A 23,878-nucleotide genomic window follows, 5' to 3' on the forward strand; every position below is an offset into this window, starting at 1 on the left:
TTTTTTCTTTCTTGTTTGCTTCTTCTCCCACAGCATGTGCATAAGTTTTTGTCTCTTGAACTTTTTCTGGCACAGTCTCTTCTTCTCCTTTTTCTTCTTCTATTTTCTCCATGTTGTCACTTCATGAAATTGCTGCTCCACTTTCTGGTTCACTTTGATTTACCATTTCTTCCAAATAATCATCCCACAACCCTCCTGATTGGAGGGTTGTAATTATGCACTTCTCAGTGGTAACTGTCTCTCCATCAAACAATCTCCTCTGAAAGTTTTCCTCTGAATCCATCTCTGTTACAGCTACAATCTCCTTTTCTTCCAATGTCACTGTTTTTCTGCACCCAACAGCATTAGAAAAAACTTTTTTTAGCAATTCTACCATTTCAGCTACATTTTCATCAACCTTCACTTCATTATTAGCCAAAGATGAATCAGCCATATTTTTTTCCTTTTCCTCCTGGCTGTTTCCGTGCCTAGACAGGAAATAGGAAGTCAGGATGTGTAACACAAATCCTTCCCCGACTACCAAGAGTAGGGGAAGTTTCCCATTGTTCTGGCAACATTTCCCTTAGTATTAACACTATCTTGGGTCTTCTTTGAAAAGTGGTCACTAGCCTAGTGGGATTAATCCATTCAATAAAGGATAAATAAATAAACAATTAGTAATTTAACATTGCAATGTCCAAACAAATAAGTACACTTTCAAATGGACTTGATCAAAAGTTCAAAAAACTGAAGTTTATATGCTTGATGGTGAAGGATGTATGCATATTTGTGGAATTTAATTCAAGAGTCATTAAGAGTACTGTATTAAACATAGACTGATAATGGAATTATTTTTATTGCGGAGATGTTCAATGCATCTGTAATGTGGACACCGTTATTGATGAGGAAATAAATACAACTGCTTTTGTGCTGTCATCTTAAGTATTGATGGCAACTGTTGCATCAGGGATTGAGGAAAAACAATATATAATTATCACAATTTGCTGTGATGTTGGATACATGTGCAGTTAAGGAGAGGGTCTTGTTTATGAACAAATGGATATGATTTTATTCTGGCAGATAAAAAGTAGACTTTGAATGAGTTGGTCACTGAGATCCAAGAGGAGGTAGCAGTTTACACTGCCAAGCTGGTTGAGTTGGATGATAAAGCTTGAAATAGGCGTTTCTACATTCTTGAAGTGCCAAGGAAGAAGGAGCAGATTTGTGTTTACTTTTATTTGAATAATACTGATTAACTGGTCTATTTCTGCAGTAGATTGCATGAAATTGGATTCTGTCCATAGACTGACTACTGTGTATTTAGGACTTATAGGTGGTTGTCCATGGATTATTGAGCAAAATTCGAGTCATGGTTTATTAAGGAGAGAGAGCTTTTGCAATTCTGGAGAAATGGTAACAAAATGGGGGGGGGGGTAGTATAGACAATACTTAAAGTGCAGATGGTTGCAGTCTAGTTTTTTAGGAGTTATGAGATTCAAGAGGAAGTTCAAATTTGGTTAGACTATCCAGTGACATTGAAAGTATGTTTTACCAACAGGTACAATTTTTTTGACACTTTGGCAGCTAGGGGCAGGGTTGAACATTATGTTCCACCTTTCATGATAATTGAGACTAAACTGAACATTCATGAAAGTGAAGTGGATTGACAGAAGCTGACAAGGCAAGCTAAGGCTGGTATTCATAGTTAGTTATGCATATGCCTTAAGGATTTTGTTGGTGTGAGAAAATGAGCTCATCTGAGCTGCAATTCATAGAGGTCATTTGTGCCAATGTGTGGCGACCTCAAATGTACATATGCAAATGGGCAGATAATGAGATGGAAGTGAGAAATGATGTAAACCTTTGAATGCTAATAAAGACTATTTTACACCATTTGCAATTTATAGTCAGTTTTTCCCACTTTTCCATGCTAGTTGCAGATGCGCTATAAAAAGGGAAGCAACGCTAAATCTATCAGAGTTTCAAGTGATTCAAATGTGATCTTGTGCAGTGAGCTTTGCTCTCTCTAGTTTGAAGTTGCTTGTCTTGGGTGAGACAAAACCACTTGCACCCAGTGGTGTTCACCCACTCAAAAGGCAACAATATAAGTAAAGGATTACTCGTTATAACCAGGACATCCTTAATTGGCAGGAACATTATAAGGATCTTAGTGGGCATGCTTGACCTCCATAGGGGCAGTGGAGGAATGCAAGGATTTCCTATTCCTGTGGACACCAAAGTATGTATAGCCCTCACTATGCTTACTATGGGGACCTTCCAGAGACAGACTGGGGATGCACTGGGGATCTCACAGGCTTCTTCCTCCAGGATACTGAATAGCACATGTGTATCAGTACATCTATTTCTCAGTGTCATCTCAGAACTAAGCCAGAACTATGTGTACATTTTATGGCCTGGCACATTTCCCTGAGGTACTTGCATTTAAAGAGAATTGAAGTAATAGTTTAAAAAATCCCTACTTTTGGGCCTTTGTTCCTTCTCCCTTATTTTTGGCTTTGTCCAAAATTTTGAGCAAACAAGTTGAAAGGTACAGAGGCCTAGTTGGAGATGGTGGCCTGAAGCCTACAGCTCATCAGATACAAGTACAGAATCCAAAATTCACTTTTAAAATAATTTACAAACATTTAATATGTTACAGGGATCCATCATTTAATGCAAGCATGCAATAGTATCATGTCAGCTGAAAAGGGAGAAAAATGCCCACAGTTCTTCATCTAGGATATGGGGTGGACTCATCCAGCCATTCTACAGCCTCCATATAGGTCGATAATGACATGTGACAATGTTCAAACATGTCCAGGCAACCGCTGAATACTTGTAATTCAGAGGATCATTTGATGGTATGCAGGAGGTACAAACAAGGTAGGGGAAATTAAGACTTAGAATTGTCTCAGGGAACTGGGCTAACCTGTCAGGTATAGAACTGATCATCAGATATATGAAAGCACAATTGTCCTCCTTCTACAAGCAATTATGGATATGGAAGAGCAGTATAAGACTGTGCTAATAAAGATAATTAAAAGCGTAAACAAAGAACCAGAGAGATTGTTTTAAGAAACAGGAATGTAAGCAAATAATGAGTCATTTGAGTATTTTGTTTATTTGTGTTGGTCTTTAAGAAATGTGTGCAACTATGTTTGTTCATTAGTAGGACACCACTGGGCTACATGTAAGACAGTTTTGGTTAAGCCAATGGCTGTTTTTGCAGACAGTGGGCCTACTCATTTAATAGCAGTTTGATTCAGAACAGAAAATGGGGCTGTGATATATAAAGAACACAAAGCAGAGAAGGGGGAGTGACATATAAGAAGCACAAACTAGCCTATTCAGGGCTATACTTCACTGATTCTAATGTTCCAAATAATTATGTGACTGCATTATGAATAAATCTTCCCCTACCACCATTCAGCACAGCTGCAGAATCTACCCAATGTGCCAACAGCATACTCTTTACCCCACTAATAATAGAACTGATCACCACTCATGCCAACTGTCCATCTGCAATCTCTTTAGATGACCAAAATTTATCTTTATAAGATAACAACTGGAATTTGGACACCCAGCCCTCTAATGGTGACTTCCAGTGTTGAAAAAAAAGTGCCAATACCGCGGTTACCACACATACTATCCATACCACAGCTGAAGCCTCTAGATTGCCAGGTTTTTTGGAGGTACCTAACAGACAAAACTTTACCTCTAACCTATTGAGAGCATGGGCTCACTGAATTCACTCTTCTGTCTAATCTCCTTACTCCACTGCCCTGGAACAGGACCAGACTGAATGGAAGTAAATTGTTGCCTCCTCCTCCTGACAATGCCAACACAGGCCCTGTTCTATCAAAATTTACCAATGTAGCCACTCAGGGGTTGAATGGCACATGTATAGCACCTTTGTTTATGAAAATTGTGCTATTGAGGCCAAGAATACTCCATCCTACCACTGTTATCCGTTACTCTTTTGAAATGGGTGCACTTTGCATACACCTACATTTCTCATACTGTAGCTGAAGTACCTGTTGAAGACATTCTAATGTAAAAAATTAGAAATACTTTATTTTCTGCCCTCCTGACCACCTCTGTACCCCTTCCTTTAGACCTGAACACAATCAAGATAAGCATGATGGTTCTCCTACTTGTGGGAGGCAGATCTTGCCCCTTATGCAGGAACAAAGCTACAAATACTGACACCAGTCAAATATTCCTGTCACATTGCTACACTAATAATTTCTGATACATAAATACTCTCCCAAGATTCCATTTCAAACAAAGAAGCAACTCTTTTAAACCCCAGGGTTTTGCCATCTTCCTATGATTTCTTCTGGAGGGCCGAAAATGTGTTTTGGTATTCACATGGATGGATGTTAACATCAGACAACATGCATGACTATTTGCATGACATTGGTATTTGTTTTACATTGATGTAAACTTTATTGACTTATGATTTGGTTTGCATTTTATGGTTTGGTTACTGCATTTATACACTACATATCGGCCATATGACCTGAATTGTATCTGAAAGTCATTGTCAGATTAATTACCTAAAAGGTAACTAAGTAAACAAGTAAAGAAGATTATTTTTGAGCAGCTGTACAGAGGAAACCTTGAACCATCAGAATGTTTGTTATAGCTATGGAACTTAAGAATGGGCTTTGAGTGTTCCCTTACCACAGAAACTTCCTTGTTCAGCTGTCTGGCTGCATATATGAACACTTACTTATAGTCTTTCATAGTTATGATTTAATACTGGCAAACAATGCAGGACATACTTAAACAGTGTAGTGTATGGTTCTAGACATGACACACCACTTTCTCAAAAATGGCATCATTATAAGCTCACATATGAGTACTTCAGCAGAAGTTTTTACACACAAATGGAAGACCCTGCACTCTATCGCTGTACATTGTACTGGCATGGCACAGTCATTATCTGATGGTCCTGAATTCACATGGATTCAACCTACAATAGCTACTACTCATACAGTATATGTTATGTTGTTTGACAAACAAAATAAATGCATATTTTTCTCTTTCTGCCTGTTTGCCAGTTTGAGTATCATTGTCAATTAATTCCTGTATTTTTGTTTTAAAATCTCCACATATCCTTTTTTATATTATACTATTATATTATTAATTATATTATTATATATATTATTATATTATATTATATTATTATTATATTATTAATATATTATTATTATATATTATATTATATTATTATATTATATTATGAGTTTATTCAGGCACTGCTTGTATATGCCCAACAGGATTAACAACAAGATAGTCTGAAAAATTTGTATGACAAAAGCATTCTCACTTTCCATAAATGTTCTGCACAAAGCACCTTTTGAAAATATTAAATCCTTTTACTTCATATACTAACTATTTGCTTGGAAAACAGTAAAACAACCCAGTAATTTTTTTGTCTGTTTATGCTTATTACAATTTTTAAAATATTCACCCTGTATCATCTTGTTCCATATGTTTACAATGTATTTTTATTAATCTGTTAACTTTTTTTTGACTAGTTTGGTCCCACTATAACTATGAGGTCTTTTTGAGAGAGACCCTAATAACCTTTGCATGAAACGTTAAACCAAGGTTTCAGCTGCTTAAGTTGGTGGTAACCCAGGTGGATGTGAAAGATCCTATGTTACTTTTCAGAAAAAAGGGTATGGGAAAATTCCCCAATACTCTGGCCAAATTTCCTCTACTACCTTGGGTCTCCCTAAAAAGAGGCCACTGGCACAGTGGGACCAACCCAGCCAAAAAATTGTATGTAAGTAAGTAACTAAATAAATATTTTTATAAATAATGTGCCTCTAGATGGACTAAATTCTGCTTGTAAGAATGTTTGTCTTATTCAGGCAGGGTTTTTCTGAATATTCTTTCCTGAATAGAGCTTACACAAGCATAGCAATTTTAGGAGAAGTTGAACACTACGCAAACTACTGCCAATGGTGGACAAACAGATAACCTCCTCTGCTGGTATAGACGTTGAGGTGCTGATTATGATACGTATAACCATGGTTCAGGTAGCAGAGGGAGCACCTGAACAGTCTGCTGGGACAGTTAAGAATGAAGGCCAGCAGCCTGCATCCCTGTCTCTGGAAAAGGGAGTTGAACTATCTGCTACAGAAGTGCTCTCTTGTGGACACCAGAAGGCTAGGCATTGATACACAAATTTTCACAGAGTCTGCATGAAGACAGCATGTTGTAAGATGGCAGTAAAATCACAGTGCAGGGAGTAGGGCAAAAAAAAACTTCAACAACCCCCCCCCTGTGCTTGATTCTCATCTTTCTCTAATCCAGCAGCAGCTGTAGTCCATGATAATCCAGTTCTTCCAAGAAAGGAGTGATCAAAACTGGCTGAAATGAATTGGTCATAGAGCATCAGTGGGATAGCTGTGTCAGGGAGAATAGCTTCACTTTTCATAACAACGAATGTTGACTGTATGCATCTTTATAGCTTAAATAAGGCCTTATCAAAAAAGTAACACTCACAATTAATTTCATTGTTTAATCATCCTCGTCCCTTTTGTTGTTATTTGTGTCCTTCTTTTTAATGAACTTCCTTCGTGTACTCAGGTAACTACTAGCAACATCATCTTTTCAGCTTCCTCTATCTGTACCTCTCAACATTTACCTCCAGAGACAAGGGCAAAGCAAAGCATAATTAGGGAAAATTACATAAATTATGGACACATTTAAAATGTTGTTAATAATTTAGGACTTCTCAAAATAATTTCCAATTTTAGGGAATATTATACCGCTCAGCTGTCCAGATTTTTGCAGAATGTCCAGATTTTTGCCTCATATTTTTGGTCTTTTCCTCATAAAATTTGTGGTTTTCTGGCAAATCATTGAGGACTGATGTCACTAAATAATGACATACATTTGAGGTTCAAACTTCAAAGCCTTCATAAAATGCATGTCAACACAAATCCTGTTATTTTAGCAACTTTCTGAGTTTATAAGAGCAATATTTAAAATCTGTCCTTATTGTTTGGGTCTTTGCTCCCCCATTATTTTAGGCTTTGTCCAGATTTATTGCACTAAGAGTTGAGAGGCGTGGGGAGGATCCAAACTCACGGCAGTCGAAGGGTAGGCCTCCATTTTGCTTTATAAGTGGTGCTGTGGCATCTCATTACACTCAGAGACTGTACTCTGTAAGAAAGGCCAATCACAGAGCTGGCATGCTACAAGACCATCTTTATCTTCCATTTCTGATTTTCTGTCATATTGTCTAGAATCTTTTAATCCTTTGGGATGTCATTCACTTTACCAAAGAAGCTTGGTCATTCTGCCATTCTTATGTATCAGCTGCTGACCTGTATGTAGTATTGTTTCTGTTTCTACATTAGACTCAGATGGAGAAAGTACAGCAGTGTTAATTGCATGCCACTGTTTGAGGTAGAAAGAGTCTACATGGACACTTTTCCAGATTTTTTCCACTTTAGCATGGGAAACAATATTTCTCATGCCATCATGAAGGCTGTCTCCCCATTTCATTATTTTTATTTTTCATTTCATTAAAATCTTGACCATAAGACATTTGTTTGAGAGGAACAAGCTTATTTCTGTGCCACTTGGCTAACCCGTTTTCAAAATAGTCATAAAGATGGGAGTGCTAAACCTTAATGAATTATAAATGCCTGACTTATATCTTAAAAAATGCAACTTGACAAACAATATCATGAAAATGGAGTAGACCTTAAGGATTCAATAGGATACATGCCAGAAGTTTAAATGCCACATCATGGAATCTGTTATATGTGAATCCAACCTAATGAAGCATATTTTGTTTTTATTTGTTAACTGAGTAAGCCCACTAGATATAAGTCTTCCTTTTCAGTTGCAACTCCAGGAGAAATGCCTGGTTGAGTGACTTGCTCATGGTCACAGAATAAGTAAATGATGGACGAGGGAATCAAACTATGGACTACAGGAAGCAGCTTGTTAACAGCTTATCTCTTTAGTCTTCTGGCCTAATTGCCATTATTTATTTGCATTTTTTATTTTTGTTAACCAGTACAGAGCATTGACCCAAGATGACTTTTTCCATTCCCAGTGTTGTAGCACTAACTGGTTGAGTGACTTGCTCAAAACCACACAGTAGGCAAATGGCAAATAGAAGATGTGAGAATCAAATTCCAGACTACAGGATACAGCTTGTTAACAGTATATAGACATAATCTTCTGTGATAATTGACAAACCCTGTGACCACCTAATCAATAAAGCAAACATGAAACTCATGCAAAGCATAGAAAAGCAAATATTCCACCCATTATTTTTGCAGGTATACCCCCTTGATCCCCTTATACTTCCTTGCATATAGTAAGTCAATGGTCAAATCACCACAGGTAGATTGATAAGTCCACAAACTGTGCTATTCATAGATAGGACAGTTGGCTCGCAGTATGTTTGATAAAAGCTGTAGTTCAACACAGAATCTTTTTGCATCCATAGTGATTTGAGATCTGGGTTTTCAAATGGGATACATTCTAAATATCAAATGGCCAAAATTTTGTGCACTGCATAAAAGGCTACTAAAAGTTGAAACATGAAAGGTTGAATCTATTTGCAACTAGCTTTTTAGATTTATTAAAAACGCTGGTAGCATGTTGTATGAAAATGTGGTACTGCAAGGATTGAGTTTGTACCCTTTCCCCCCTCTCGCGTGATCTCGGAGTTGTTATATAAATAGCAGAGGGTGTTTGGTGCCTTGTCCCCCTGCAATAAACATGATTGTAGTTTATTCAGGGTTTTGTGTTTCAACCTTTTGTAGTTGATCTTATGGCATTCGAAATATTGGCAGTAAGTATTTTGAATGTATTCCTCTGAAACAATTATATGGTCCCATATTCAATATACTGAATAAAAAAGCATCTACATTTTGGAAAGATGTAAACCTTGAACTTGAGAGCTGTGCATCCACCAACCCCTATAAAAAAAAACTGTGGTTACATATCCCTGAGATAAACAAAATATTCAGTTTTGCTGCAAAGCCAAGTACTTCATTCATCCTTATTGTACAGAGCCTTAGAGTCTGAATATTTAGATATGGGAGTTTGTGTATCTGGAAGCCTTTCTGTAGAAATTCTAAAGACTTTTATGTGTTTTTACTGTAGCTGTTTTTGAAAATGTCATGATTCAGTAAGCTGAGTTCAGGCAGATGTAATTCAATAAAGTTTAGTGCACAACCCCAAAAAATTGCAGTGTTTTTATTTATTTATTTTTCCTGTATATTAATTTACAAATGATTCATGTGTAAAGATTTATGACATAAAATATTTTGCAAGAAAGGAAGTTTAAAATGATCTGCTCAGAAAGTCTCATGTTCAAAAGGTGTGATAAACTACACCCCTTTGGTGTCCAATTTCAGTAATTAAAATCATGTTATCCTATGCCAGTTTTTCTTTCTTTTACTTTTAGATACCAGTAAGTTATTTATTACACATTATAATCCACAACATTTCATAGTCTAGAAATAACTTATAGATGTAACCAAACAGGAAGGGAAAAAACAGCTAAAACAAATGAAAAATATGAAGAATTAGTGGCATACCTGGGGACAGAACTGTACTTCCAGATAACAGAAATCCGTAAGGTACTGCTGGAAGTGATTCACTTGGAGGGTATACGTACTTGTCATCACAGACTGTGCACAAGTTGCCATCTTTCTCACATCTGCCAGAACTGCTGCACACTACTGATTCACCACAGTTTTTATTGCTGTCATCAGTCTTTTGGTGATCACGTTCATATTCTTTGGAACTTTTTGTGGCTGTAGTAGAAAACTCATTGTCCATTTTAACATGTTGAGAGTCATTTAGAAGTGTTTCCAGTTCAGGGTCACCTCCACTTTCTTTTTCTTCATCAACTGTTTTAGTAATACAGCTTGTATTCTTGTCATCCAACTGATTCTTAGGCCCACTCATGCTGTACTCCAAATTCTTATGGTTACTTGCTTTCCTTCCCACTCTGCGTCCTCTGTCTCTCTGCAGCATACTAGGTGGTGGGTATGGGTTTGCAGACATTAACAATGGACTGCTCTGCAGGTCTTCAAAGGATGTTCTGTGAAGATATACATCACTGGGTACTTGGCTCTCATTTGGCCTTTGTCTACTATGGAAAGCAGTTGAACTGGTTTGAATGCCAGGATAAATGAAAGATGTATTCATCGCTAGTAGTCCTTTCTGCTGGGCATTTTCCACTTCCTTCTGCTGGAGGATGGCATTCATCTCCATTCTAAAAGTTGGGATTATAAATACGTTTTTTTTTTAATTTTTAATTTCATGAAAGATGGAGAAGCACGCTATTAATTTATCTCTGTACATTTGTACAGAATTTACATTTTGTAAGGCTTGGCTTTTAACTTGGACAGTTTTACATTGCCTGCACTTCCTTCAAGTTTAAGGGTTTGAATTTGAACACACACACACACACACACACACACACACACACACACACACACACACACACACACACATATATATATATATATATATATACATATATATATACAAACAAATGCAGAGAAAAACCTCTACACAGGCACTGTTATAATTATAGAAATGAAGGAATGATATTATCTTTCATTTGGGACTTGAACCCAGTACCTCCAACATGCCATGCTGGTGTCACTGCTGTGGCAAAAAAAGAAGCTCTGGACAGAGAGGTATTGAGTTTCCCTGAAGAGCTTTATCCTTTCAGCTAGAACCCCCCCCCCCCCTGTATATTGATGAAACTCAAATTACAAACACGCACACACAAATAAAGAGAAAGCCCTCTGCTAAGGCACTGTTAGAATCATAGAAGCACTGTATACACTGCCTATACCATATAACCAGCATTTGCAAGTTCCTCTTATAGCATGTTGACTGTGAGAGGCTGTTAATACAGAATTAAAACATGCATGTTGATCTCTGTATCCACATTAATCTGCTTACTTTTCCCTAGTCTCTTGCAGTACAATATTCCCAAATATATTCTGTGGGCTATTAAGCCCAGACTGTTATTCAGTATGAAAAAATGGAAATTAAACTGTTATATAACCTGGGTATGATGTGTAGTGTACATGTAAGAAATTGAGGTTATGGCATTCATAAATTCTGAAATAAATTAGGCTATAAAGTTTTGCAGAGTTTTAGAGATAATGTTTTACATCACGATGTATGAGAAAATGTAGAAAGCAAATGCAGCAATTACAAAATGAGATAATGACAGTTATTTTTCTTTACCTTGCAATGTTTTGCTTTTGAATTAGTTCCTGCCGTCTGGCCAGTGTGTAGTCTGACCCACTCTGTAGAAAACCATAACCTTTAATACAAATAAAGGAGTATACATCACTGAAATTAATACTTTAGAATCTAAGACAAACATTACACATTATACATTGTGTTGCCAAACAGTAAACTACATATACTGAAGGATCAGATTTTGCAGTAATGCAGCAGAATTAATACCTGTGCCAGGGTAGATACGGGTTGGCAGCATATTTGCATTAGATGGAAGTGCTGATCCAAGGTGGGAACCTGTACGAATTTGCCTTGCTTCTGGAGGAATACTAATTTCAGAAGGAATGATATCTCTGAAAAGAAAGAAAGAAAGAAAGAAAGAAAGAAAGAAAGAAAGAAAGAAAGAAAGAAAGAAAGAAAGAATAAATCAGCTGACTGTTAATGCAAAGCAGAACCGTCATGTTTGGCATTATATTTACTTCATGTGGAGTTAAAGCTATGGAAACATGGAGTATCCTAAACATGAAAATGTGACACACACACATGCACACACACACACACACACACACACACACACACACACACACACACACACACACACACACACACACACACACACGCTCACACACACACACACACACACACACACACACACACACACACACACACACACACACACACACACACACACACACACACACAAATACATCACAAACAAAAAGCAGTTTTCTAGTACAGGGTTTCCTTAGTACTACAAAAGTATCAGGTCAGTTTCCAATCTGATATTTAAACAATGACCCAAAAGTGAGTGTGGGTAATGCTGGATCTACACATGGTCGGAGTGGTTTGATCACGAGTGCAAAGCCCAAGTGATCATATAAAGCCAACTGTTGGTAAATCTAGCATTACCCACACTCAGGAGTGCATTATTGCTGTTACTGCGATGAGATTTTTTAAGAAAAAAATTGCTTACCTTTCTTAAATAATGTCTTTGCATAATAGCACTATAGTGTTCCTCCACATTCTTCTACCTTTTCTGATGCACTGTACATAGCTTCATAGGTTTATAGGTTGGTTGGTACTAGGCTATCAGCCCTAGGGCCTATACAAGCCTAGCCATAACAATTCCCTGGCTATGTGTATGGAACATGTGTATGGAACTTATAGTACCATACTTGCAAAGTACATGAGTGCACTACAGGGAAAGCAACGCAGAAGAGAGATTTTTTTTTACTGAGATTTAAGAAGGGACAGCCTAAATGCAAGGAAAATCATGTACATTTCTGATTATTTATTTTTGTAGTACGTACCTGATTTTTCATGTATTTTGTTGTCCTGTAAGCATATGCTGATAGAGAAGTTTGGCTGCTCAATGGCAGTTGCCTGTGTAGTGATAATAAGTCTCATAGTATGCCGACATTGAGAGTTAATAAGGCTCTTTGTAACACAGAAAATGAAAGGTATCAATTCTTTCACAGCAATACCTGTCACAGAACTTTTAGAAGGTTAGGAAAGATCTGCATGAACACTTTACCAGACCTTCTGTTATTGTGGGTTGGGAATGATGCATACATTTATTTTCTCTCTCTCTCTCTCTTTATATATATATATATATATATATATATATATATATATATATATATATATATATATTTACATGGATCTACTTCAGTAGATCAAACTTTTAAATGTTTGAACCTCATATGGCCGAGACCATAACATTGAACATTTAAAAGACTTCAAGCTTGGTATATATATATATATATATATATATATATATATATATATATATATATATATATATATAGAGAGAGAGATAAAAAAAACTACTCATCCTTTCATCCAATTACTATAGGTGTCCCTCAGGGCTCTATCCTGCCCCTCCCCCCCCCATTTAACATATTCACACCTTTACTCACAGTGCTAGTTTATCTCAATACGCAGATGACTCAACATTAATATGTGCAGCCTCAACAATAAAAAAGCTTCAAGCCATTACCCAGAAATCTTTCTCCTCCATGGAAACTTGGCTCAAAGAATCAAACTTCATACTCATCCGCAAGAAAACCAAGTTAATGCTTTTTACTTCAAAAAGTCGCCAAAATCTAAAGCAATTGTCTACTATAAAGTCAGAAAATAATACTGTCATTGAAACTGCAATGCACAGTAAACTTCTAGGCTTTAGAATAGATGACAATCTCAACTATGACTACCATATACTGCACACCATTAAATCTAGACACCCAAAACTAGTCTCTCTTTATAGGATTAATGGATTCCTTACAGATACTGCAAGAAAAACTCTAGTTACTATCTTCTAACTGCCAACTTACAGCGTTCCTATCCTAACAAACTTAAACAATACTAAAAGAAAAAGCCCAACTTCTGCTACAATAAAATAGCTAAATTTGCCACCAATCTCCCTCACAGGACCCACCTTTGCCATAGCCTAAAGTAATTACAGTGGCTTGAATTGCACAACTGCCTAACATATTCACAACTAGCTACAGCAGTCAATCTCATTCATCATCCAGAAAAATGCCCTGCACTAAAAAACATATTACTGTCCTACTGTCCAGCAAGGGACCTCCATTCTAGTAACAATTTCTTACTACTAACAGGTAAGAGAAATAATGTTGCAGGAGATTCACTCTACTCCCAATATGTCGCTAAACTCTGAAACAGTATCCCCTCACAAATAAAACTCTCCAACAAACTCAGTAGTTTTAAACCACTGCTTAAACGTCATCTTAACCAATCCTGGTTCTGCACATGCTCATCACCAGGTTAAGACTATGTGCTCAGGTACTATACTTTCCTTAAGAAGAATACTCTCAACCTCTCACTGAAATGACAAAACAATTTTTATACATAATTGATGCATGTACAATCCACTAAGTTGCAGGTGTACTTTATCTTTAGTAACTACTACTTCTGTAAAATCTTAGAATGTATAAATGTAAGTACTGATGCGTATAAATGTAAATAGAAATGTAACTGCTCTGTGTTTAACTGGAACTAAGTATAACATAATGCAAACAAATGAAGCTTTTCTCCCTGGGCGTCTGCTGAAATTGGGTACTGTCTAGATAAAAAATAAATAAATAAATAAAATAGGTAGTTGAGCATTTCATTGTTGCAGAAAATCTGCTTTAAATACTACAATTGTATCAATTCTTTAAAGATTTCCCTTAGGTGTCTCACATATGTAATATTAGTATGAGGGCTCAGTGGTAAGAGCTACTGTAAGAGGTTCAGTCCCAGTCTCCAGTCACTGTCTGTGTGCAGTATGCATGCTCTCCATGTCTAAGGGTTTTCCTGGGTATTCTAGTTTCATCTCTGATTCTCTGAAACATTCTGTTATAGCTACATTAAATTATCTGTACATAAATATACTGTAGTGCATGTAGAGCCCTGATTACACTCAGAAAACAGCTAAATTATATCCTGGTTCAGTGCTACTGTAGCACGAGACTCGACCTTAACAATGTTTAGAGAGGTGCTTAACAATTGCTAAGTATCCCATGTGGTGTTAACATTCAGTGTTCACTAACAGCAGACAGTGCCAACCAGAGAGCAGTAGCAACAGCAAGACATGAAACATTTTGAATTAAACTGATTCCCTTAGAGAATGTCTTTTCCTTGCTTTACTGGCTTTCAAAGCTAGAACAACACATCATGTTATTTTTTTGTTTAATCTAATTTTTAATGAATTAGTAGAAGAAGATAAATCTTCATGCACTACAAAGAATTGTGATCAGATCTCTGATCGTTATGAAGAATTATTTATTCACAACATGGATGCCAAGATTTACCTCTAGAACTTCATTGGAGGGGTGAATTTCTGGCAACCACGTCTTGAACACATAATATGCTCATTACAATCTGTGACCCAATCTTAATCTTCTATGCAGCATCCTTGGCTCCTGTGCCACGGCTAAAAGGGATTCTTTGCCCAGTCCACCTATTCAGATTATGTATGTCAAACAAATAAGCTGCTGTTCTGGTGAACATTTGTGTTTATTTATTTTATTTTATTTATATTTATTTGCCCGGGTAGATCAGTGATCAAGCACGACCAATTGCAGGCCAAGCCCAGATTGTAATAAACATTAAAAAAGAGCGCACTCACTGCAACACAAACAAAAAAATACAACAGAAATGCAAGATAAAAAATGGTAGAGCAATGAGTTCTAATACATTGTGCGTAAATTCACTATGACAGCAGTGATATAAAACTGTTGTGGTAACACAGCATCTCAACATTTTGACACTTACTATACAATTACATTGCTGTAACATAAAGATACAATAAAGAGCAGTTGTACATCATTAATTTTCTGATGCATTCTTACAGATTGTGTTGCATGTGGTGATAGCGGAATTGAATATCATTAAATCAAGGACTTTTTATTTGCATTCTGTTACTATAGTCACTTTTTCAATGGCATAGTGTGAGCACAAACATGACAAACTTCTTTTCTGAAATCTGCAAAACACATGAAAAAGTTTATATATTCTGTTCTATCTTCTTATATAGAAGGCAGAAAGCCATAATAAGTGTGAGTGCACAAAACAGTCAGGTAAAGGAAAGATATTTGCAATTGTTAAAAGTAAAATAATGATCACATTATGCAGGAGGTGATAGCATCCATAAAAGCTAGATAGAAACAAACTATCAATTGTATTCAGGAGTATGCAAGATGAGATAATATAGCAGAATTCAGTAAAGCAATCAGACTGCCATTTTACATAAAGGAATTCAGTGGAAGAGTTGTAAAACTTTTGTCATTTTATACAGAAGAAAATAATTTGACATAACACAGAAGAATTCAATGATACAAATATACACATATTCTCATAAAAGGTGGATAAAGGAATATAAACACGAGACAGAGAGTTAAGTAATATAATTACCCCAATGTTAATGCAAGTCTGAAGGATTTATGCAATTGCTGAGTGAAATTCTCTTATACCTAGAGTATACAAAAAATTACATCTATAAATAATGATTTTCTGTATTATCTGGCATGACTTTATGTATTCCATGTGTACTTTAAGTATTACTTTGATTTCTTCTTTTGCCTCCTGGGCACAGATATATTTCTTTTGTATGGTTTCTGTGGTTAAGTATTACTACTACTACTTGTGTGAACCCAGAATGCTACTTTTACGTTTTGCCTGAGGGGTAACTTTAGTAAAAAGGATCAAAAAACACACTGGGCCCGATTCCAAGGAGTTACTCTCAGTGTAAGTCTGCCCTGTTTCGGAATTTTTTTTTTCAGTGTAAGTAACTTCCTTCAGTGTAAGGTCTAGCTATAAGCAGGCTTACACTGGGAGCCAAATTCCAAAACACCTGCTGTCAGCCTGCTCTCACATTGAGAACAAGTCTTTTGGAATTGGGCCCATTGCCTAATTCTCAGGATGGGATGGCTAAGTAATGAGCCCTCAGGAACCTAATGATCTTGTTATAAAAATAGAAATGATGCATAGTCAGTGATGTATCTTCTCAATGTTATCCCCACTTCTGTTTTCTCAAAAACATTCAAAACCGGATGTAATGGGGGATTAGCAACACTTTTCCTTCTGAATTTACCTGAAAAGTTGTTGCCAGAGCCACTGGCTTCCCCGAATAATATTTGAAAATTAAGCTTACTGGTAAAAATCTTAAGATTGAGAAGGGTATCCTCAACAGACAGTAGGGCACTATCGAACACAAGGAAATGCAGACATTGTCACCACTGCTCATATATAGACATCTGTTATCAAGGCCCTTTGTTGAACATAGTAGTTGGTATAATGACTGGTGGTACATATAACTTTGCAACACAAAGACTGGTCTGTCTGGCAACATGTACTTCATGTTCTGCTTTTCACATAGGCAAAACCAAAAATGCCATGAATAAACAAATATACCAACACACTTAAAGCATACAGCAAGAAGACAATAAGAGTGTACTGGCAAGGCATTCCACTATATGCCCAGGGTTCAACAAATTTGTTTTTTAGAACTTTAACAGATTCAGGTTGCTCGTTATGTTGGGGATTGGCAAAACAAATTTTTATACCAGGAAATATTTTGGCATCTAAGACTGGATGTAACCAGTTCACCAGGCCTTAATGATAACACTTCAGTCATTAGTGAAGTGAGAAAATGAGCCAGTATATTGTGATTGTTGCTCTTGGTTTTATGTGGGATCACTGTATTTTATTTCATTTTAGTTCAGTTTATTTTCTCAATGCCAAACTAATCATTTTTGCTAATTTTCTGCTAGTTTTTTCCAGCTTTTTCTTAGCTATAAGTTTAAAATAACTCTTGAAGGCAGGCACTTCATCAGTAAATAAATGATGTTATGAAACTAAATTTTGATTGGTTATGATGTCTGTGTAAATAGACGAAAGCACTCAACTGTGATTTTAAGTGATCAAATAAATGTGGATTTTGAGGACCTGTGGTTGGTTTGGCTCACTGGCAAATTTTGGTTTTTGGATTTTGTTACTGCCACTACCGGAATTCTACTTTTGGTTTTGGTTCAAGGATGGGTTTAAATAACTAGAATCCAATATACTGGCTGTGCCATGTCAATAATTTAATTACAGTATCAGTATAAAAAAACACATCTTTCAAAACTTGCAATACTATTTTTGAGAAATGTTTTAGGATTCCTGTCTGTAACTTAGAGCAATGAGCAAGGAGTCATGGATACAACCAGCACATTTCATAGGTTCATAGGTAGGTACTAGGCTATCGGCCCAAGGGCCTACGTAAGCCTAGCCAACAAGGTTCCCTGGCTTACGCCACCCAAGAAAGTTATTTTCCTGTGCCATTGTTGAGCAGAGACACAGAAGTAATCCCCTGGGTGTATTTCCTATTTACCATCCACTCATCAAGATTTTTCTTGAAGAGTGCTAATGAAAAACTTTGCTTGACATAGATGGGTAGCCTGTTCCAGAGTATGGGAAGTCTCTGGAACAGGAATCTATCCCTCCAGCATGTCCTGTTTATTGTGGTGACAAGGTTTAGGTCCCTAGAGTGTGTAGCTTGGATGGATTGGGATTTCTTTAGGTGTAGGATGTCCGACATAGCTTTATATGTTAGGCAGAGATCACCTCAGAGTAGATGATATGCTATGGAGTAAAGCTGGAGTTTTTTGAGACGGCCAGTGTAGGGCATCTATTTGAGGCCGGTAATCCTCTTTGTGAGATACTTCTGTGGCCTTTCCAGCTGCTGCAGATGTCTTGTGTGGTGCATTCCAAAAGGGCCGTTGTACTTTATAATGGGTCTAATGAGTTTCCTGGATGAAAACCCTTTTATGATGAGGTGTGCCACATAGAATGACTTCCTGACTACTGTGGTGATGTGACTATCAAAGGACAGACTACTGTCCACCTGGGTCCCAAGGTCTCTTATCACACATTTTGTGTTAAGTAGACTGCTGTCTATGTAATAGTTCATGGGTACAGACTTTTTACCAAAGGAGATGACAATGCACTTTTTGGCATTGAGCTTAAGGCCATGGCTCTGACACCAGGCATATGCCTCAGCAAGGTCCTTCTGTAGGATTTCCGCATCATTTGGGGACTCGACTATGGCTCCTAGTTTGCAGTCATCTGCAAACTTCATTAGCCAGGGGCCTTCTGTGTTAGGATGTACTTCAGAGAAGTAGATACCAAACAGGAGAGGTCCCAGGACTGAACCCTGTGGTACTCCACTTGTCACTGGTTTGAGGTTAGATTTGGAGTGTGCAACTTTTACAGTGTGGGTTCTGTCAGTGAGCCAGTTGGCAACCCATCTTGTGATGTAGGGATTTATACCTAGTTTAGTGAGTTTAGCTATAATTCCAGAATGGGGGATGGTGTTGAAAGCCTTGGCGAGGTCAAGATAGGCTGTGTGAACCACCTTACCCTCATCTACAGCTTTGGTGACTGCCTCAAAGAAGTCAATCAGGTTCAGGAGGCATGATCTGCCTTTCACAAACCCGAACTGGGTGGGATCCAGAGTTTGGAGGTTACCAATGTCTTTATTTATGAGTTCCATGATGATAAGTTCCATGGCCTTGCAGACCAGACTCGTCAAGCTAATAGGGCGATAGTTCCCAGGATCAGTGGTGGCTCCCCACTTGTGAAGTGGGATAACTGTTGCTGTGTGCCATTCAGTGGGCACAAAGCCTGATGTGAGGCTATGATTGAACATGATGCTTAGGTGGGGAGCCAGTTCATTCTGAAGTTCATGTAAAATGCAGCCTGGGATGTTGTCCGGTCCCATGGATGCTGTGTTTTTGACTTTAGAGAGTGCAGCTTTTACCTGTGTAATTGTGATTACAGGGACTCTGCATTCTTCCTGTATAGATATGGGCACTTTAGGGGGTGAGTGGGGGGTAAAGTTAGCACTGAAATTATCTGCCAGGATGTTGGCAATATCAGTTGGTTCTGTAAATTCCGTGCCGTTGTGGTATAACTCAGAGCAGATCTGGGTGTTGCCATTGAGATTCTTGACATAGCTATAGAATGCTTTGTAGTTGTCCTTAGAATCAGTGGTGAGTTTGTTTTCGTAGTTAGCTTTGTAGGATCTTATAAGGGATTTCAGCTTCTAACTGAGGCTGACCAGGAGCTCCTCCACTCGTGGGATTTTACTCTCTTTTGCAACAATTTCTTCCTCCTGCTGTACAGTTTGTTTATGGCAGGGGACCACCAGATTGGCTTCCTTTTTTTGGCGGATAGCGTCTTGGTTCTGTTTGGGATAGCACGATCCATGCATTCATATAATTGCTTATAGAGTGCATTTGTGTAGTATTCAGCAGTTGTAACTGTATTGTCCATCTTCATGGGTGTCATGAAGTTCACCACTTCTGTCTTAAGAAGCATGGAGTTGGCTTTGGAGAAATGATTTACTGTGGTTTCCTTAATGGGGGGGTGGGGCGGGATGTGGATATCAAGGGTGATTAGCTTATGGTTGGATTGGACCAACGAGGAGTTGACTTCAGGTGTAGAACACCAGTCACTCATGTTGGTAATGACTATGTCTAGGATATTTGTGATTTCTATGTCCTGATGTGAGGCTCATCCACTAGTAGCATCATGCTTATGCCTTGTACTGGTCAGGGACAGCTAATCCTTTTTTATAGGGAAAACATCTTCTGGGGACATAAACACTCCTCCAGGAGGTTTGATCCTTATCTCAGGGTCCAAGAAAATTTCAGTCATGACATCAGGCTGCTGCAAGATTTGCCATTATGTTTTTTATGGAGAAATGTTGTCCAGCTGTGAGGCACCTGGGGCTATATGTTATAATACTACTCAAGTCACCAGTTATCACCAATGAATTTTCATGTCACGTCACTCCTGTACTCCATCTTATTGCCACAGATCATCAAGAAACTTTCATACCCTTGCGTTTTGTTATGGATTGACATGTTAAGGTAATTTTGGACGCATTCATTCATCAGATTGATCCCTGACTCATCAGAGAAAAAGTTTTTTGGTTACCTCTCATCAAGGCTAGGAAGCAGACATTCATTGAGCAAGCTGGGGGAAATAGCTATTATCTGTCTCATAACCATTCACAAGCCTTACTGAGGACTGACATATGCCATACAAAATAACATATGTTATTCTTGGCACTTCCTGATTTGCACTGTTGTTGCTAAGCCCTTTGCCTCCTCTAGGGGTCATACATATAGCACAGAAGATCTGTAAGAGTCTCTCTGTGATAGTATAGCAGTTCTGATGGCATTCCACACTATTACTCCCAGTTTACCAATCCAGCAACTTTGGCTCATTTTCTTGCCAGTATGACCAGTGGCATAAACAAATGGGATGGCATATAATCCACCAGTTATTATTATTTTTTTTTTTATTTATAAATCAGAGAAGCTGCTATAAGTGTTGCTGGGGATGGAACTGGTCTCAAATCATTAACAGACTTGGTACCGATAGATAGGCAAACCAGATTTTGCTTATTAAAATAAAATATTGTTATAAAATATATGTTTTGTTTACTGCATGGTAGAGTAAGAACATGGAGGTTACAGACATTGTAACTTTGTATAGTTGTAGACTCTATGAGTGTTAGTTCAACTTTTGTTTTGGGGTAGAGGTTGAAATGACTTGAATGCACTGGAAAGTTTGCTTTTTTATTTTTATTGAGTTGAACTATACAGGTTCACCAGGACCTCCTGGATTTTCCTGGATGCTTCAGCTGAGTGAGCAGTGGTAGATTTACACAATGTCTTGAGTCTTATTTCACACTGTTCAGATCCTCAGATTCCAAGGAGTTCACACAGCCATCCATCTGTTTTCTAATCCACTTGTACTGGTGAGGTGTTGTGCTGGTAGCAAGTTCAGTAGGGTAGACCAGCCTTCCCTATTGCTAGCAATCATCTTTAAATCATTGTATGGGATTGCCAGGCAATCTCAGATTAACTGATATATGTAATCCCTCCAACATGTCCTGTGTTTGCCTCAGGATCTTCTTTCAGTGAGCCATGCCTGGTACTCCTTCTTTTGAAGACACCCATGGGACATCATCGCAAGATACTCAGCCCACCTCAGCTGACTCTTGTTAACCTGGACGAGCTGTGACTTTACTCCAAGATAGTCCCATACTGCTAAGCTCCTGATTCTGTCATGGAGAGTGAACTCTATCCAGTCTATGAATGACCGTCAGATCTGATGCATGTGTCATGATCATATCTTGTCAAGCATTACCCAAAGCTAGTGACCATAGGTGAGGAGGAGGACATAACTGATAAACTAAGAATTTTGTCCTGTGACTGAGCTCTCATTTCACCACCTCACTCAAGTACACCTGCAGTACTACTGCTACTCTACCCATCTACTGGTCCATCTCCCAATCCTCTCTGCCTTCACCCATCAGTAAGATGCTAAGATACTTTAGCTTCTCTACCTGAGGTAGCTGATTCTTCCACATCTGCAGAAGACAATCTAGTCTTTTCTGGGAGAGAAACTTGACCTGTAATTTTGCAGTGTTGGTTTTTATTCTCTTTTTCATACTCAAAAATGAACCACATCAGTTCATACTAGAGATCAAAGTCATTAGAGGCACTATGGCAACATCATCTGCGAAAATCAAAGATGCTAGTCTCACGTTCACAAAATGGATACTATCCAGAACTTGGATGCACCTTGATATCCTGTCCATGAACATCACAATCATGTAGGAGTACAAGACATACCACTGGAGTGGTCATTCACCCACTTTGACTGCATTTGACTTAATGCCAAGAATGTGGTCACAGTTCTCACTTTAGGGACTGAAAGGTAACCATTACTAGTCCTGGGACCACATTCTGTTGTAACACTTTTCAGAATAATTTTGTGTGAATGTCATCCTAGAAGCAGTCTTCCACAAATGCCCGAGCCTTGGCTCACTAGCACAAAAGTTCCTTGACTTTTTTAATTTAAATGCCTTGGAACAAATTGTCCATACCCTGACAAGAGGAGCAAACATTCTAGATCTGGTCGTCACCAACATGTCACACCCTCATTAGTTAAAACTGACCACAAATCAGTCACCTTCCAGCTGGCACTAACACCCAAACTCACAAAGGGTGAAAGCAGACTAAAAAACTTCACCAAGGCAATCTATACCCTGCTAGGTGAAGGTATAGATGCATTCCAAGCCCCACTCCAAGCTGGAAGTAGTAACTATGCTGAAGCTTACACAAAAGCCCTGCACAATCACTTGCATAAGTGTATGAACTTGGCTGTTCCAAAAAGAGTCAAAGCCACAGCCCCAAGTAAAAAAAACTGCCATGTTGGACATTCAGCATCAACAAACTTTACAATAAATGCAAAAAGCTTCTGTCCAAGGAAACAAAGGCAGGTCCCCAACAATGTAAAAGCACCCTCCTCAGCCTCAACAGACAAATAAGACAACTTGTCAAATTCTCCAAGGGCTCCTTTGAGAGAAACTTAGCAATTACAGCCAAAGTTAACCATAAGGCCTTTTACAACTATGTAGATAGCCTAAAAGGTAGGACCCAAGCATGTGCAGAACTAGTGGTCAACAGTATCACGTACATTGACCCCACAGAGATAGCAATCCTGCTAGTGGATAGGTTTGGAGAACATGTCACTCTCTTTTCCCCTTGTAACTTATCAAACCTTCCCCCAAACTTCCCTCCACTATACATATCTGAAGAGCAGGTCCTCAAAGCCTTGTCCAAAGCAACAAACACAGCCCCTATGGAACCAGACAACATCCTAGGCTGTCTTCTAAACAGGCTAAAACTTGAACTAGCATCACCACTAAGTACCATTTTCAATCATGGCCTAACCACAGGCTTTGTTCCTGAGGAATGGAAAACAGCAACAGTTATTCCCCTCCACAAAGGTGGCCTAGCAACAGACCTGGGGAAATTACTGGCCATAAACTTGCCAACTTCATCTGTAAGGCCATGGAATGTATCATTATAGACCTCATAAATAAAGACATAGGTGACCTCCAAACCCTGGATCCTATGCAATTCGGCTTCGTCGAGGGCAGATCCTGCCTGTTAAAGCTAGTGGATTTCTTTGAAAATGTGACCAAGGACATTGACGAGGGAAAATCTTGGTACACCGCATACTTCGACTTGGCAAAGGCTTTTGACACAATCCCACATTCAGGCATTTCTGA

General features: G+C 38.1%; 1 protein-coding gene across 1 annotated transcript in view; it reads right to left on the reverse strand.

Annotated features, from left to right (window-relative positions):
- Window positions 1-23,878, reverse strand: part of SAMD7 (sterile alpha motif domain containing 7) — a 212,473-nt gene that overhangs the window by 117,237 nt on the left and 71,358 nt on the right. Inside the window, exons 4-6 of the mRNA XM_044070749.1 lie at window positions 11,467-11,591; window positions 11,242-11,320; window positions 9,567-10,249 (exon numbers count right to left, since the gene is read on the reverse strand). Of these exons, the coding sequence (XP_043926684.1) occupies window positions 9,567-10,249; window positions 11,242-11,320; window positions 11,467-11,591 (887 nt within the window). The remainder of the gene's footprint in view (window positions 1-9,566; window positions 10,250-11,241; window positions 11,321-11,466; window positions 11,592-23,878) is intronic.

The sequence above is a fragment of the Protopterus annectens genome, chromosome 4.part1, assembly GCF_019279795.1.
Source record: "Protopterus annectens isolate FY-2018-M chromosome 4.part1, PAN1.0, whole genome shotgun sequence".
NCBI classification, from domain to species: domain Eukaryota; kingdom Metazoa; phylum Chordata; order Ceratodontiformes; family Protopteridae; genus Protopterus; species Protopterus annectens.